General features: G+C 35.4%; 1 protein-coding gene across 3 annotated transcripts in view; it reads right to left on the reverse strand.

The window, feature by feature from the left end:
* Positions 1–1363: 1363 nt before the first annotated feature.
* The window catches only part of AGL (amylo-alpha-1, 6-glucosidase, 4-alpha-glucanotransferase), a 36122-nt gene continuing 24274 nt past the window's right edge, over positions 1364–13211 (reverse strand). For all 3 annotated transcript variants that reach the window (XM_065657611.1, XM_065657612.1, XM_065657610.1), the window contains exons 25-34: positions 11350–11452; positions 9867–10092; positions 9312–9423; positions 8797–8932; positions 7185–7297; positions 5081–5292; positions 4426–4523; positions 3794–3881; positions 3569–3702; positions 1364–2116 (exon numbers count right to left, since the gene is read on the reverse strand). In XM_065657611.1, the coding sequence (XP_065513683.1) occupies positions 1999–2116; positions 3569–3702; positions 3794–3881; positions 4426–4523; positions 5081–5292; positions 7185–7297; positions 8797–8932; positions 9312–9423; positions 9867–10092; positions 11350–11452 (1340 nt within the window). In that variant the 3' untranslated portion in view covers positions 1364–1998. The remainder of the gene's footprint in view (positions 2117–3568; positions 3703–3793; positions 3882–4425; positions 4524–5080; positions 5293–7184; positions 7298–8796; positions 8933–9311; positions 9424–9866; positions 10093–11349; positions 11453–13211) is intronic.

Below are 13211 nucleotides of genomic sequence, written 5' to 3' on the forward strand. Positions count from 1 at the left end.
ATGTGTACAGTTTGACACCTTGTGGAAATCTTTTTCAACAGTCATTAACATTCAACTGTCTTAAGCTGCACTTCCAATTTTAAAGTGTTTTCATCAAGGAAGAGCAATTTATTCTGCCATATTGCTCCTGCTTTCTAAACCACAGGAGCTATAAGACATACCTTGAAATAATAAATAATTATCTAGGAAAACAGTAACAAGCTAGTGATACAGTAGGACATACACCTCCATATCATTATTACAAATTTTGGCAAGTTCAGTACATTATGAAAAATATATGCCTCTTGCATATTAAAAAAAATAACCTGTGACAGACATTTCAGTAACGTTTTTGACCAAATGACATCAGTCATGCATTGTGTCAAGAAAATAAAAACTTCCCAACCCATGTACTGCAGCAGCTCAAAAGCTGAGGTACAATATAGATCTTCGCTAATCATAACTTCTAAGTACTGAACACTTCAGAAAGGGAGTTCAAATACTTATTAACCTTCCAAATAAATAATGTGAATATAGCCACTTATTACAATTCATCTGTCTTCAGCCTATTAACTTGCCCTTCAGTGTATCTATCTGTAACATATCTCTGAACAAGAGGGCACACTTGCACTGTACTTTAAACAGGGTACGGAAACTTGAAAATACAATAAAGTCTTGACCTACGTGTTATTAGTGCATTATAATTACATCCTGTGTGTATTTTTTTTCAACATATGTTGTCTAACATTAAGAAACGCAATACTACTTTTGCTTTCCCTCCCTGTGATGTGGGAAGTGTTATCAGCCTCACTTTCTGCCTGTTTATTACACTAAAATGAAAAAAAAAAAAAAAAATTCACATGACTAGAGAGTTGAGAATTACCAGCTGCTCTTTTTGTCAGCCACCCTTCCGTTTCGGAACACTGACCGCACTTTGCATCGCATTCACTGGATGCGGTTCCCAAAGACCTCCACATAGAGGCAGCACGCTTATTCCTAGTGGGGTCACTTCAAAAAGGCCTAGAAACCTCCACTTCTCTGGTGGTAGGGTCGTATCTCTTCCCACTGATGTTAAGTGTTTTCACCTGCTTCAATGAAGCCAGGATTTTCTTAAGAATAAAGGGCTAAGGTGACTATACTTCTTCAACAAATTAATTTAATTAAGCAGTCAAGCACATTGGCTTCTCTATCTTTGGCCTCCCCTAACATATAGGCTGTACACTATATGCACATGCACATGTTTCTTATGAATGTCTCACGGTGAAAAAAAGATTTAAATAAAGAAATAAGTTTGCTACATGGCCCACACTATTTAAATAAATTTTAAAATTGTTTACCATAGGATATTAACTTATTAGCAATAATGAGGTAACTCTCAAAGTAGTTTAAAATTTTCAAAGATTTTATATATCACTTCAAATGTTGGCTTATTACAGTACTTGTAAACTTTATTTCTGTGGTTGCTTAATGGAGTGTTCAACTGAACACATACAAGATATTCCTCATAACACAGTTCAGAGAGACAACATATTTGGCCTTCATTACTGTATGGTGCTATAGCACAAAGCATAACAAACTCAGAAAGCTATAGGTTAGTCTACTCCTCTTTAAGCATGCATTGGCAAAATATCCATTTACTCTTAAAGAGACAAAAAAAACCCATAAGAGCTGTTCTTCGTACTTTTAGCTCAGGAAAGAGCCACTTTGCTACATTTTGATTCGAAAAGTCTAAACCAAAGCTACTTAAAATTAAGCTTGTGCATATTCTTAAAATTGCTCCTTACTAAAAGTTTCTGCATCAAGTGTGCACTGCAGTTTTATTGTCATGGCCTGATTTTCAAAAAATAACCCAAACCCCACACAGTCTGAGGGCATGGGAGCTGCCAGTATTCAGCATCTTTGAAAGTCAGGACACAGCTTAAGCAATTGTGCGGAACAGGATATTTCCCTTGCAGTGTAAGCCAAGAGTCCATTTATGCCCAATAATAAGAATACCATCAAATCAATCAAAACAAACTTTTACAAGTCATAAAGGATTTCAAGGATAACACCAATTGACCAGGCCTGAGTTTCACAGCTAAAAGGGCAATACTGTCCATTCTCATTGGTCAGTTCTGGAAGCCCTTTCCAGGACGATCTGATAAAAGAAAAAACAAACAAACAAACAGTGTAGTTGTTAGATTATACATTGAAATTAAAAACATTTTATTTCAAAACCTTTTAGAAGATTATTCCAATAGGAAACTGAAAACCATGACTAAAGGTCTGTTGTCCTAAAGGCGCAGTATGTTCTTCCATAACTGAGATCTGATTAATTTTTTTTCATGCAGCTAGAAATTGTAATTTTTTGTGGGGGTGCCTCTCCTTCGATGTAGAATCTCTGGTACTGATAATACCTGAACTTACACTACTGGCATGTTACTCCTGTTTCTCATTCAGATAGTTTTGCAGTGGAAGATTTACAAATTATCTTTGAGACAACGAATGGTATACAAACTACACTTGAAACTGGATTATGGTGCTAAAAAGTGAAGATGCCATGACTGCATAAGCCTTTTTTTCCCCCTCTGTGGGAATAAAAACACCCCAGAAACTAATGTACTTACAGAAATACTCATAAGTTGAGCCTGTTGCTACGTTAATAATTCTGTACACAAATGAAATACCCAAACAGTAAAAGTGCACTACTTCAGTAGTAAGGCCAGTGTTAAAAAAAAAAAAAAAAAAAAAAAAAGGGTACCCAACTAAGTTATTCGGTAATACCACCAAACAAGACACTAGGACAAGACACTACATAAGGCAAAAAGTTGATTAACAAATCCCTTTTCTTCCTCATGTGGTTAGACAAACCCTTCTGTCATGGCCAGTCCTATCAAAACTGAGTTACTCTTATGGGTACAAATACATATCTGAAGTACTGCAGAACAGATTATATGGAATAAATGGCAAGGCCAAAATCTTTGTTTTGTCTCGAATCCTTAAGAATTAAGAATATGACAGAAAAAGAGGAAAAAGAGCCTGATTTTGATGGTTTGTTTTTTAAGAGAGAGAACTCAAAATGCAAAGGAACATCTAAGGGCCATAAGCAAGTTCCTCTGCCTTAGTATAGCAAGGTTATCAAGATTCTGAAACAGTCACTACTAATTTACTCATTTGTAACACAAGAAATCCTAACAGCATTTTGCAGAGACTTATCTCGCACAATTTTAATCTGTCACTACTAGTCCTTTAACTATTTCGTTTTGCAGGTTGTTTTGAAATATTTTGATTTTTTTTTTTAAACCCAATCTCATTAACATCTTTTCTCAAATAATTTTTTGGTACAAAATTAGATTCCTAATTATTACACAAGACTTATTCCACCCAGTCTTCACTTGGGTATTAGTAATTCTGCAATCTATAAAAACCACTAGATCTCAGCTGTACTTGAAAGCTGACTTGAGTTCTGCAATAGCACATATAGCAGTGAACTTTGTATGTAGAAAACAGATACTATTTATATGACAGATTTGTACTGTTACATGAAATTGGATAGTGGATACCGCTAGCTTGAATGAATATTTTGAATCTCTGTTAATTGGTGTCTTACCTTTCAAGGTGAACATAGTGGCGCGAAAGAACATTCTTAATCATAACTACAGTTTTTGCATATATCTCTGGACCAATCAACTTTGAGAAGTACAATTTGGCACGAAGAAAATATCCAATTGGCCACAGCCATTCCTAAGCAAAGAATGATAAGAGATTAGTATTACGGCTGTTAGTTTGAAAAAGTGACAGCACTTTTTCTAAAATTGAAGAAACTGGCTCTTACAGGTCCTTGGTGATAATTAAAGCCTTTGGCTACATTATAGTTGTCGTTGTCAAGAGCATTATCATATACTCCACAGTAAACCATATCACTACAAGAAAGAAAAAAATAAATTATGCAAACAAAGCCTTAACAAAAATGATACATAAACACAGAAGGCAGAAATGAACCACAAATTCATCATGGCATCTACATTTAATGATGATTAAGTCAGGGAGGTCTCCATCAGGTTCTGTATTTTATATGACAATGAATTCTAAATAAGGTTTGAACTAGTGGGAAAATGGTTCAAGTCTCCAAATGATTTGAATTCATAATTTTGCCCTTATGCTTTTACACAAACTGTAGTGCTGTCACTACATCATATATAAGTATGTATCAAGATGAAAATTCGACATCTTTTATTATACCAATTCTAACTTGCTTATTGTGTGGCATCCAAAGCCACCTGGTGACCGTGTACATAAATAAAATAAAATAAAGTTGCGTGGACTTTTAGAACAGCAAAATAATTATTCTGGAAGTATTTACTGCAGCCTTTTCACAGGTACATATGAGCATTTTAACAAAATAAATACTACAAATAATTCCTATTCTTATGTTTTGTAATTAACACTTATCTCTACTATACGTACTCTGGGTCTAAGGTCTTCATGCCTAATGGACCAAGCAGTTTTTCCTCTGCTATCTGCAGAGCTTTCCAAGCTCTCTCAGGTGTGAACAACTCAGGGGCCTAAAACAAAGATTTAAGGAGTTAACTCTGTGCATATACGCACATAAGACTGTGTATACAATTGCAGACGATCACAAAAAGCCTAAGTTTCATATTACTGAATCAACTTCTCGAACCTACAAGTCAGAGTAAGCAAGAAGACAGAAGCTATCCAGTGGTGGTTTTTAATTTTATTTTAAATACACTTCCCAAGTATTATTGCTGAAGCTCTTTACAAACCAAACAACCCACCCTTATTAGCTAATTTGATGAGAAAAGTGGCCTCCCAGACCTAACATTAAAAGACATTCTGAATACAGCAAACACTGCAAATTTATCCTGGCTATACACTGGACAACAGCTTCATTTAGTTAAGTCCTGCCAAAGATGTATTTTTAGGAGATACTCCAAGATGGACCAATATTAAAGGCATGGAAAAGAACAGCTTTCAAAAAGTTATTCTAAGCAATGTATGGTCCTGATATAATGCCATGCAGATGAACCTTACAATGCAAGCTTAGTTCAATAATAATGAAAATTCTAAGTGCAAATGCTTCTCCCCACTCCCTTTCACTTACCACAACCATTGCTATTGTAAAATTTGGCCTGAGTTGATAATCACACCATGGACTCGAAGCTCCATAGCTGTCCTTATAAATTCCACGTTTATGAACAAGATTCGGATGTTTCTCATTAGGATCTGCTGGGTTCTCAGAGACAAAGAATAGCCTTTCAAAGTGTCCTTGAATTTTTCTGTTCCACTCATCGTATGTGATAGTTTCCTCCTTTCCTGCAAGATGTTACATACAGGTTTTGTTTTCTGTAAACAGCCACGGTGGTAACACCAGAAGTATGCTTATGATGCTTATGGCTATTTTTACTGTTTTGCATATTGAAGCTTTTTTAAGATACTTCTAATACAATAAAGGACATAGTAGCATTGCAAAAAGTTATTATCTAGAAGTGGAATTATACTGCAGATCAACTCCAACACAAGCACAACTTTTTTTTTTTTTTTTTTTTAATTGTTTGGTTTTTGTTTTGGTTTGTTTGTTTGTTTTCCCACACAACATTTTCTAACTTGCAGTTAGCTGGGAGCAAACGGTATGAGGTACTGTGATCTGTAGTAAATATTTAATTGAGTAAGTTTAAATTTGTAATTAACATGTCAGTATGGTAATGTGTCAGCTCTTTCATAGCACTTTGTATACATATTCTTGCTGTTTTGGAGACTTCAGAGAGTGTCAAAACATTAGGATAAGTGTCACTTTCGAAAGCTTTCTCTTCCTGAATTCCTGACGCTTAACATAACAGGAGCAGACCAAGGATCACCTCTCTCCAGCTGGTGATTCTCCATGTTTAGGCCAATTCTACAGTTCACAGGAACAGCTCACTGAAACTTCAAGTGAGACTAAAAAACCATCAGGTTTTAGTCAGTAGAATTGTGCTAGAGGTATCTTCCTGATTGAGACACACATACGCCTTAAATAAGCAAGGCTTTTATGAAAGAATCAAAAGCAGTAAAAAAATTGTACATCAGTTTTACATTAGGTGAGTATTTCTTAAAATACAGCTGGAGTATAGCAAAAGGACAATACTACCAAAATTGAAATACGGTATTTGCTGGAAGTACAAAACCCTAGAAACTTTAAGTCTATTTTTAAGAAAGAAGGCATAGATTGTCTTATGAAATTTAAACTCAGTTACATGAGATTAACAACAGTAGTGAGTATACACACATCAAATTTAATCTAAAAGAGTTGTTTATGATTCTGGAACAAAAGAGATAAAACGAGTCCTATAAATATTATTTCTACATCTATGGATTATAATACTGCTGTGTACTGAATTCTAAGTTGTCTACTCTAGACATAGATTTTAAGAAATCCTGAAGTGACAGGTTAAGTTCATGACTTAATCTGTACTGTCTAGGATCAATAGGAAAACAAAAACCACGAAACAAAAACAAAAAAAACAAACCAAACCAAAAACAAAGAAAAAAATCCACAAAAACCGCCCCAAAACCCTAACCACACATACATACAAAAAAACCCCCAACAAAACTAACTTAGTCACATTTTCTAAAATAGAATAAAAGAACTGCTAAATTAATGGTTTTCCAATATTATCCTTTACTGAAGAGTAAAAAGGCTTTATAGGGCACATATATTCACTTGGGCTGGGTAAGCTCAAAGTAAAGTAACTTTGTACCCAGATTAGTATCCCTCTGAAATATGCAGGACATCTAAAGATATTTATATAAATATCCACAAAAAGTGATTTTCTGTATTGTGAATATTGAAAAAATAAAAATAAAAGAATAGTCTTGTGTCATTTTACTTATTCTGGTAATAAATAGATACATATCATCATAATACATAATAATTCTACCACTTACATCCATTTTGAGAAATGTTATTTAGTCTCCAAAATTCCTTTTTAATCTGCACCTTAATGCATGGAATAAAATCTTTGAAATCTTGACAAGAAAATAGCAACTCTCAATAAATTTCTGTAGTAACAAAAGATTTTAATCATATAATTTACCAAGTTTTTCCTCTTTTACCCGTATACCTTTTCAGTAGTTTGATAGTCATCCCTGATGATATATGGCCACCATTTCATTGTTTTAGTTATCTTTATGCTCCAGTAATACAGTTATGAGATGTGCCTGTTTTTTACCTTGTCTTTTTATGGTAACTCCACGGTATGGAAACACATTTTTCCCAGATAAATCCAGCAACCAGCGAACAGTTGACTTGCAGAGGCCAACAATCTCCACAGCAGAGCCATCTCTAAAATAATGATGATAAAAAAAAAAAACACCAAACCCAACAATTAGTTCAAGAAAGCTATTAAAGTTCAATAAGTAACTGAAAAGAAAAAAAAAATCACTAAGAATCTTATTTATAATCACTAAGAATCTTATTTATTTCTCCTAATATTCCTCTATTTCTCCTACTGAGCATCCCAAAGTTCTACAGTATTGCAGTGTTTTGTGAGTAACAGCTCTCTTATCACTACTGCCATGATCTCCTGAACTTCAGTCATACTTCTCTTACCCATATTCTCTTGAAAATGAAGAGTCCTTAGACATTCCAGTCTCTCCTTGCAAGGCAGCTACTTCATCTGTTAGTGTTTTAGCTGCCCTTCTCTACTATCCTTTGTGATGTCGTCTTGAGACCAGCACTACACATAACACTCAAGATACAAGCACATGGTGCAGGTGCAAGGTCTCACAAAGAGGGTGGAATGATGCCCTCTGTCTTGTTCTAAAAACCTTTACTGATGACACCCACTATTATTTTTTCATTAGCTTTTTTGGCTGCTGCTGTACACAAAGATATTATTTCAGAAAGCTACCAATGACTCAGATTTCCTTCCTGCGTTGTAGTTCAGTTCTGATAGCATTGTGTGGGCATGGTTCAGACTATTTTTCCCCTAGATGTATATCTTGATTTTATCTATGCTGAAACTCATTTGCCACTTTTAGGCACACTCAGTTTTACAAGGTACTTTTGAGTTTCATGAAGGGCCTAGAACAAGAGAACATTAGCATAAGCACACTCTGTCAATTTACTTTTATTTAGAGCGGTAGAATTCCACCTGATGAAAGAATGGAGGAAAGGGTGGAAAACAGGTGAGACTTTCTGTCAGCTAACAGTCAGGGAACGAGCTTTCTGTACAATAGACTAAAGTGGCATTATCATACCCAGCTAATTTGCACAGATTTAAGATAATTTTATACCAGTAATTAAGAACACAAAGAAAGGATCAGCTCCAAACAACTTGATTCTCTGATATTAAAACTGTGCTCAAAACAAAGGCTCTAATCTGCACACGCACTCTGGTAACATAGGTAATATTTCTGCCGTGATAGATCACTCAAGTAAAAAGCATTAAAGTAAGTGCTAAATGCACTTTTGGGCTTGCTTCTTTTTTTCAGGTGATATTCAGATCATCACCACATGCATATATTTCATATTATAATGAGTTTTATTGCCTGCTTGATGAAAAATTTTTCTCCAGCATCACTGATTTAGCCTCTTCAGGGCAAGTACCTCAACCTCTCTTGGTTCCCAATTAAAATGCCTGACTTGTCAAGCCAGATAATGTTTTCCTTCAGTTCTCACCCACAGATGGCAAATTGATTTGAAACTGATGCTGTACTAAACGCAAGCAAGGATACCTGCAGCAGTTTACTAGCGCATTGTAAAGAGCTTATTTTTAAAGTGTTTAATCTCAGCTAAAAATATAATTTTAAAATGTCTCCCCAAAAACCTGGCTTTTGTACCTTGGAGTAGCTGGAATTCCTCTATTGCGAGCTCTGTCGCTCTCTCCCATTTTATCCATCCAAGTGCCACAATTGAAGCGATTCCCTCCAAAGACAAAGCCAGTTTCCTGGTCAACGCCTGCAGTTACATTAAAACCTGCCGAGCAAGAATATCATGTGTGAAGACTATATTTTAAACAAAACCAAATCCCAACTGCCCACCCCGGCCCAAACCTCTAAACAAACACAAACCTCTTAAAGGAACAGCAAAGCCTCCAAAAAGAGATTTGAGGTGTGTTTCTGAAGGCAACTGTACTTTTAAAGTGAACTTTTGTTTAAAGATAACTTGCACCAAAACATAGAAACAGTTGCTGATAATAAAAAATTAGGCATTTTTTTTAAACATTGAATGTATTTAAAGTACTACATTTTTAGTTGCATTAAATCTTCAAAAATATACTCAATAACTAGAGGAAAAGAAATAAAATATAATCATCCTCTTTTGACTTGCAAAGCTAGTGTTTTATGTATGTTACCTTCATCTCTCATGTTTTGATCTATCTGCGGACCAGCATTCCTTTCTCGGAAATTTATGCCTTCCATGTGCCGTTGCATTGCTTCCTGTATTACTTCATAAAGTGGCTGATCCTAGATTGAGTGCATGTTTGGATGGTATGTGAAAGGCAAGATGAAAAGTGAGTAGAAAGGTAATATCTAATGTGCAAACAATAGTAATTCTTAGCCTCTATATTTTATGATGCTTCAAAATAAAAGCATCTCAAATTCCAGTAGCAGCTTTGTCAATAGCAATACATCATATACAATTTTTAATATAAGCATTGTTTCAAGACAGAGTAAAGAAAAAAAACTAGAAGCTCATGGATTTTTTTTCTCCATTCCCAACTCCCTGCACCTGCCTAATCTTATGATGCACATGTAGTGAGATGTGCCTAAAACACAGAATACTTGTGCTGTAATCAGTTTTCACCATAAACAGCAGATAGTGACAGCTTCTCGTAGCTAGAAAAATTACATCCTTTCCTTAAAAGTTTGTAGTTGCGTTAAGTACTTAAATCAGAACTATTATTTACCACAGCGCCTGGAGGTTGGGGAGAAGAGTCATCTCTTGGATACATCCTGGAAACAGGACACCTGAGAATGTCTAATCCATTTGGAACAATTTTACAGTAGTCCTGGATGCACTGAAGCCACCACCATACAGCATCACGACAATTGTATCTGGCATGTGTCCCCTGGCCAAGCAGATTGGGAATGAGACCATGTCTTAAAGTCCCACCAAACGCTAAAATGATGTTTCTAGAACAAAAGGAAGACATGGTCTTGACTAAGCTACTTTCAAGGCCATTATTGGACCAAGTATTAAGTACAAAGCATTCAAGTTTACCTTAATAGCAAGGTAAGCCAAGGAAACAAAATGGATCTTAAAGACAGATGCCAAAAGTTTGCTGCTGAAAGCAACTAATTACTTCATTTAGCGTGAACTTATTTTACAATAAAAATTTATCTATTCCCTACAAATTCCCCAAAATGAATATATTTAAATCAGTTTGTACAAATCATACATCTGCTAACATGAAAAATCTAGTTTGCTTTTTCATACATAGTGTTACAGAGCCTAAATCCAAATCGCACCGAGGTCACAGGGAAGGTTTTTATTGACATTGTTTATGATTACCCTGGTATCCATTCTGATGGGTGGGGTGGAATGGGGACGGAGGGCAGGAGTAGATGGGAATTTCCTATTAAAATACAGAGAGGTGACAGCAACTGAGATTATGAGAAGTTTCATTTGAGAATCGCTATGCATATCTTGCAGAAAACATGGATTCCAACTAGCTTTAAAAGGGAATAGAAACACACTAGTAGACTGCAGATCTTACTGCATGAGAAAGGTAATAGTTGGCCAAATGTACAACAGCATAAATATGCTCTCAATTAAAACAACTAATTCTTATGTTTGTATCATGTGGTGAGCTTCACCCAAATTAAAAGATTAATGGAAACATCAAGTCAATAGATTTGGCTTATATCTGGCTCATTTGTCAGGTTAAACATTTACATACAGATACCAGATGGTAACAATCCAAAATTAGCTGATTTCTAGTATTAATAGACAAATACTAGCACTTACCAAACTCAAACAACAAAAACCCCCAGTAGACATAAAATCATACTTTCTCCTTAAAGTAGTATTCTCTTGCTACTTCAAATTTGTAAATAAATAATTTTGAAATTATTGCTCAGCAACAATGGCGCAAGTACATATGAAACACTATCACTTTAAGGACAAGCAGTAGTGTTACAGGGGTTAAAACTACCTTATCGATAAAGAACATCAGCTTCATATCAGTGCTAAGAAAGCAAAACAAAATTATTTAAGTAGAGCTTTTAAATCCACTTAGAGAGAACTCCTAAATCCATCTGGGGCCATTAAAGTTTTATATTGCACATCAACAGTTTCTAGCAGCTTGCGTGTCATCTCAGGTTCTGAGAGCATGCCTTTTTCTTAAGTACCTGCAAAAGCAATAAGAACTAAGAATAAGTCAGTCTTACCTTGCTTCTAGATAGCGCCCAGTAACTAACATTAGACCTCTCAGTGCAATAAAGGTATCCCTTCCCCAAGAGCGAAAAATTCCAGAAGAAAAGTGGGGTAAACCTAAGAAGAAATGTCATTGTTCATCTCATTTATTGACATGGTAGAAACCTCCAAGCACACATGCAAAGTAACCAGAAGTAAACATACATTCACATTTCTAATTTTTTTGCCAGCTTAAGATAAGTAAACAATCCTTTAGATCAAGTTCTTGACAAAACAGAATAAAACCTCCTTTTAGAACCATTATTTCTAGAATTTCAAGACCACACAACAGAATTTCTCATATCAATAACAAAGTCATATTTAAATTTTTAATAAATCACTTTGTGCCATCCTTTAATTTAAAAGCAGAAATAAAACAAACAAAAAGCCAGAACTATTACTTATGTATGAGAGCTGTGTCAACTCAGTAGCATAACAGGGATAAGACTGGAGAGCTGAGTTTCTTCAGCCCCATATTGTTCTCAGCCACTGTAAAAGGAACCTGGTTTCTCTTTTCCAGCAGCTTCTAGTACTACATCTTACTGCAGACAGTGTAACTTGTAACTTGAACAATTCCGACTGATAAAGCATAATAATTAATTACAACAGTAAGGTCCACCCCTGTCTTTCCTTCCATTTAACTTTCAGTCTAACAAACAAAAAATTCCATATGGTAAAGTAAAAATTCCATATTGTGAAGTTTCAAAACAGTAGTCTCTCGGTGCATTCTAACTTCTATCACTTTTCCAAAGTACTTGTGAATACTCAATACAGCCTCTACACCTCCACAATGGTACATGGCAGCAGCATGTGTGAATCACAGTTTATGTATGAGTTACAAATCTCAGACATGAGTACCGGTGAACACGTGAAGGGAATATTTAAAACTAAACCCTTTAGTATAATTAATCTTTATGACCAGTTTCAGGGAACATTGTGCCTGTGTGCTTCTAGGTAACACTAAAGCAAGGAAATGGAATGTTACTAAAAGCAAGAAACTAAAAGCAACAAAATTCCATGAGAGAAAGACAGCAAAAAGAAGAAAATAAACACCCTGGTGAGACAGATGCCATAGAATCCGTGGATGTTAAAAGTTTCTGTGGTTTCAGAAAAGGAATGGGCCAACTCAGAACAAAAATAAATTAATTCTAAGCCACTAAACACAGAACACAATACTTCTGACACAGTAAAGTGCCCAGTCCAAGGGCTGCCAGAAGCTGGCAGAACATTCAGAGGTATAAACACTATTTGCTGACTGCTTTTATGCTCCTTCCTTCTGGAGACTGTTTCAGATCAGGTGTTCTTGTGGTCTGTTAATGGTTCTTTTTCTGCAAACTTCTAAACACCAAATTCACCCTTGACCTCCGCTACAATTCAGTTCTTAAATATACTTAGCATAATAGGTTTATCTTTTTTAAACATGAATTTATCTCAAGCAAGTCTTTTGGAAAGAAAGAGAATGTACTTGTGGATCTCCATAAGTGACAGAAGTGGATAAAGCTAAAAATGTCTCTAAATAAAGTGCTTATGAAGTCCCCCCTCCCCAAGAGCAGTAATAAAAAGGTGGTGAGTTTTTTGTTTGTTTGTTTTTAAATCTTAAACACAAGTTAAAACACAGGTGCCCTGGTTTTGTTAAAAACAAGACCAGTTTCTCTTTTAGTGAATTTTCCTTTCGGCTAAGTTCTTCTTAGTAACTGCACTTTTCTGAAGCTGGCTACATGTTTTGGTAGACATAGCAATGATATGCAAAGTCGCTGATAAGAATGCATGTCGCGTATTTGCAAGGAGGAGCAAACTGAACAGGTGACTAAAACTGACCAACTAAGTATTCCATCCC

The sequence above is a fragment of the Caloenas nicobarica genome, chromosome Z (assembly GCF_036013445.1).
Source record: "Caloenas nicobarica isolate bCalNic1 chromosome Z, bCalNic1.hap1, whole genome shotgun sequence".
NCBI lineage: Eukaryota > Metazoa > Chordata > Aves > Columbiformes > Columbidae > Caloenas > Caloenas nicobarica.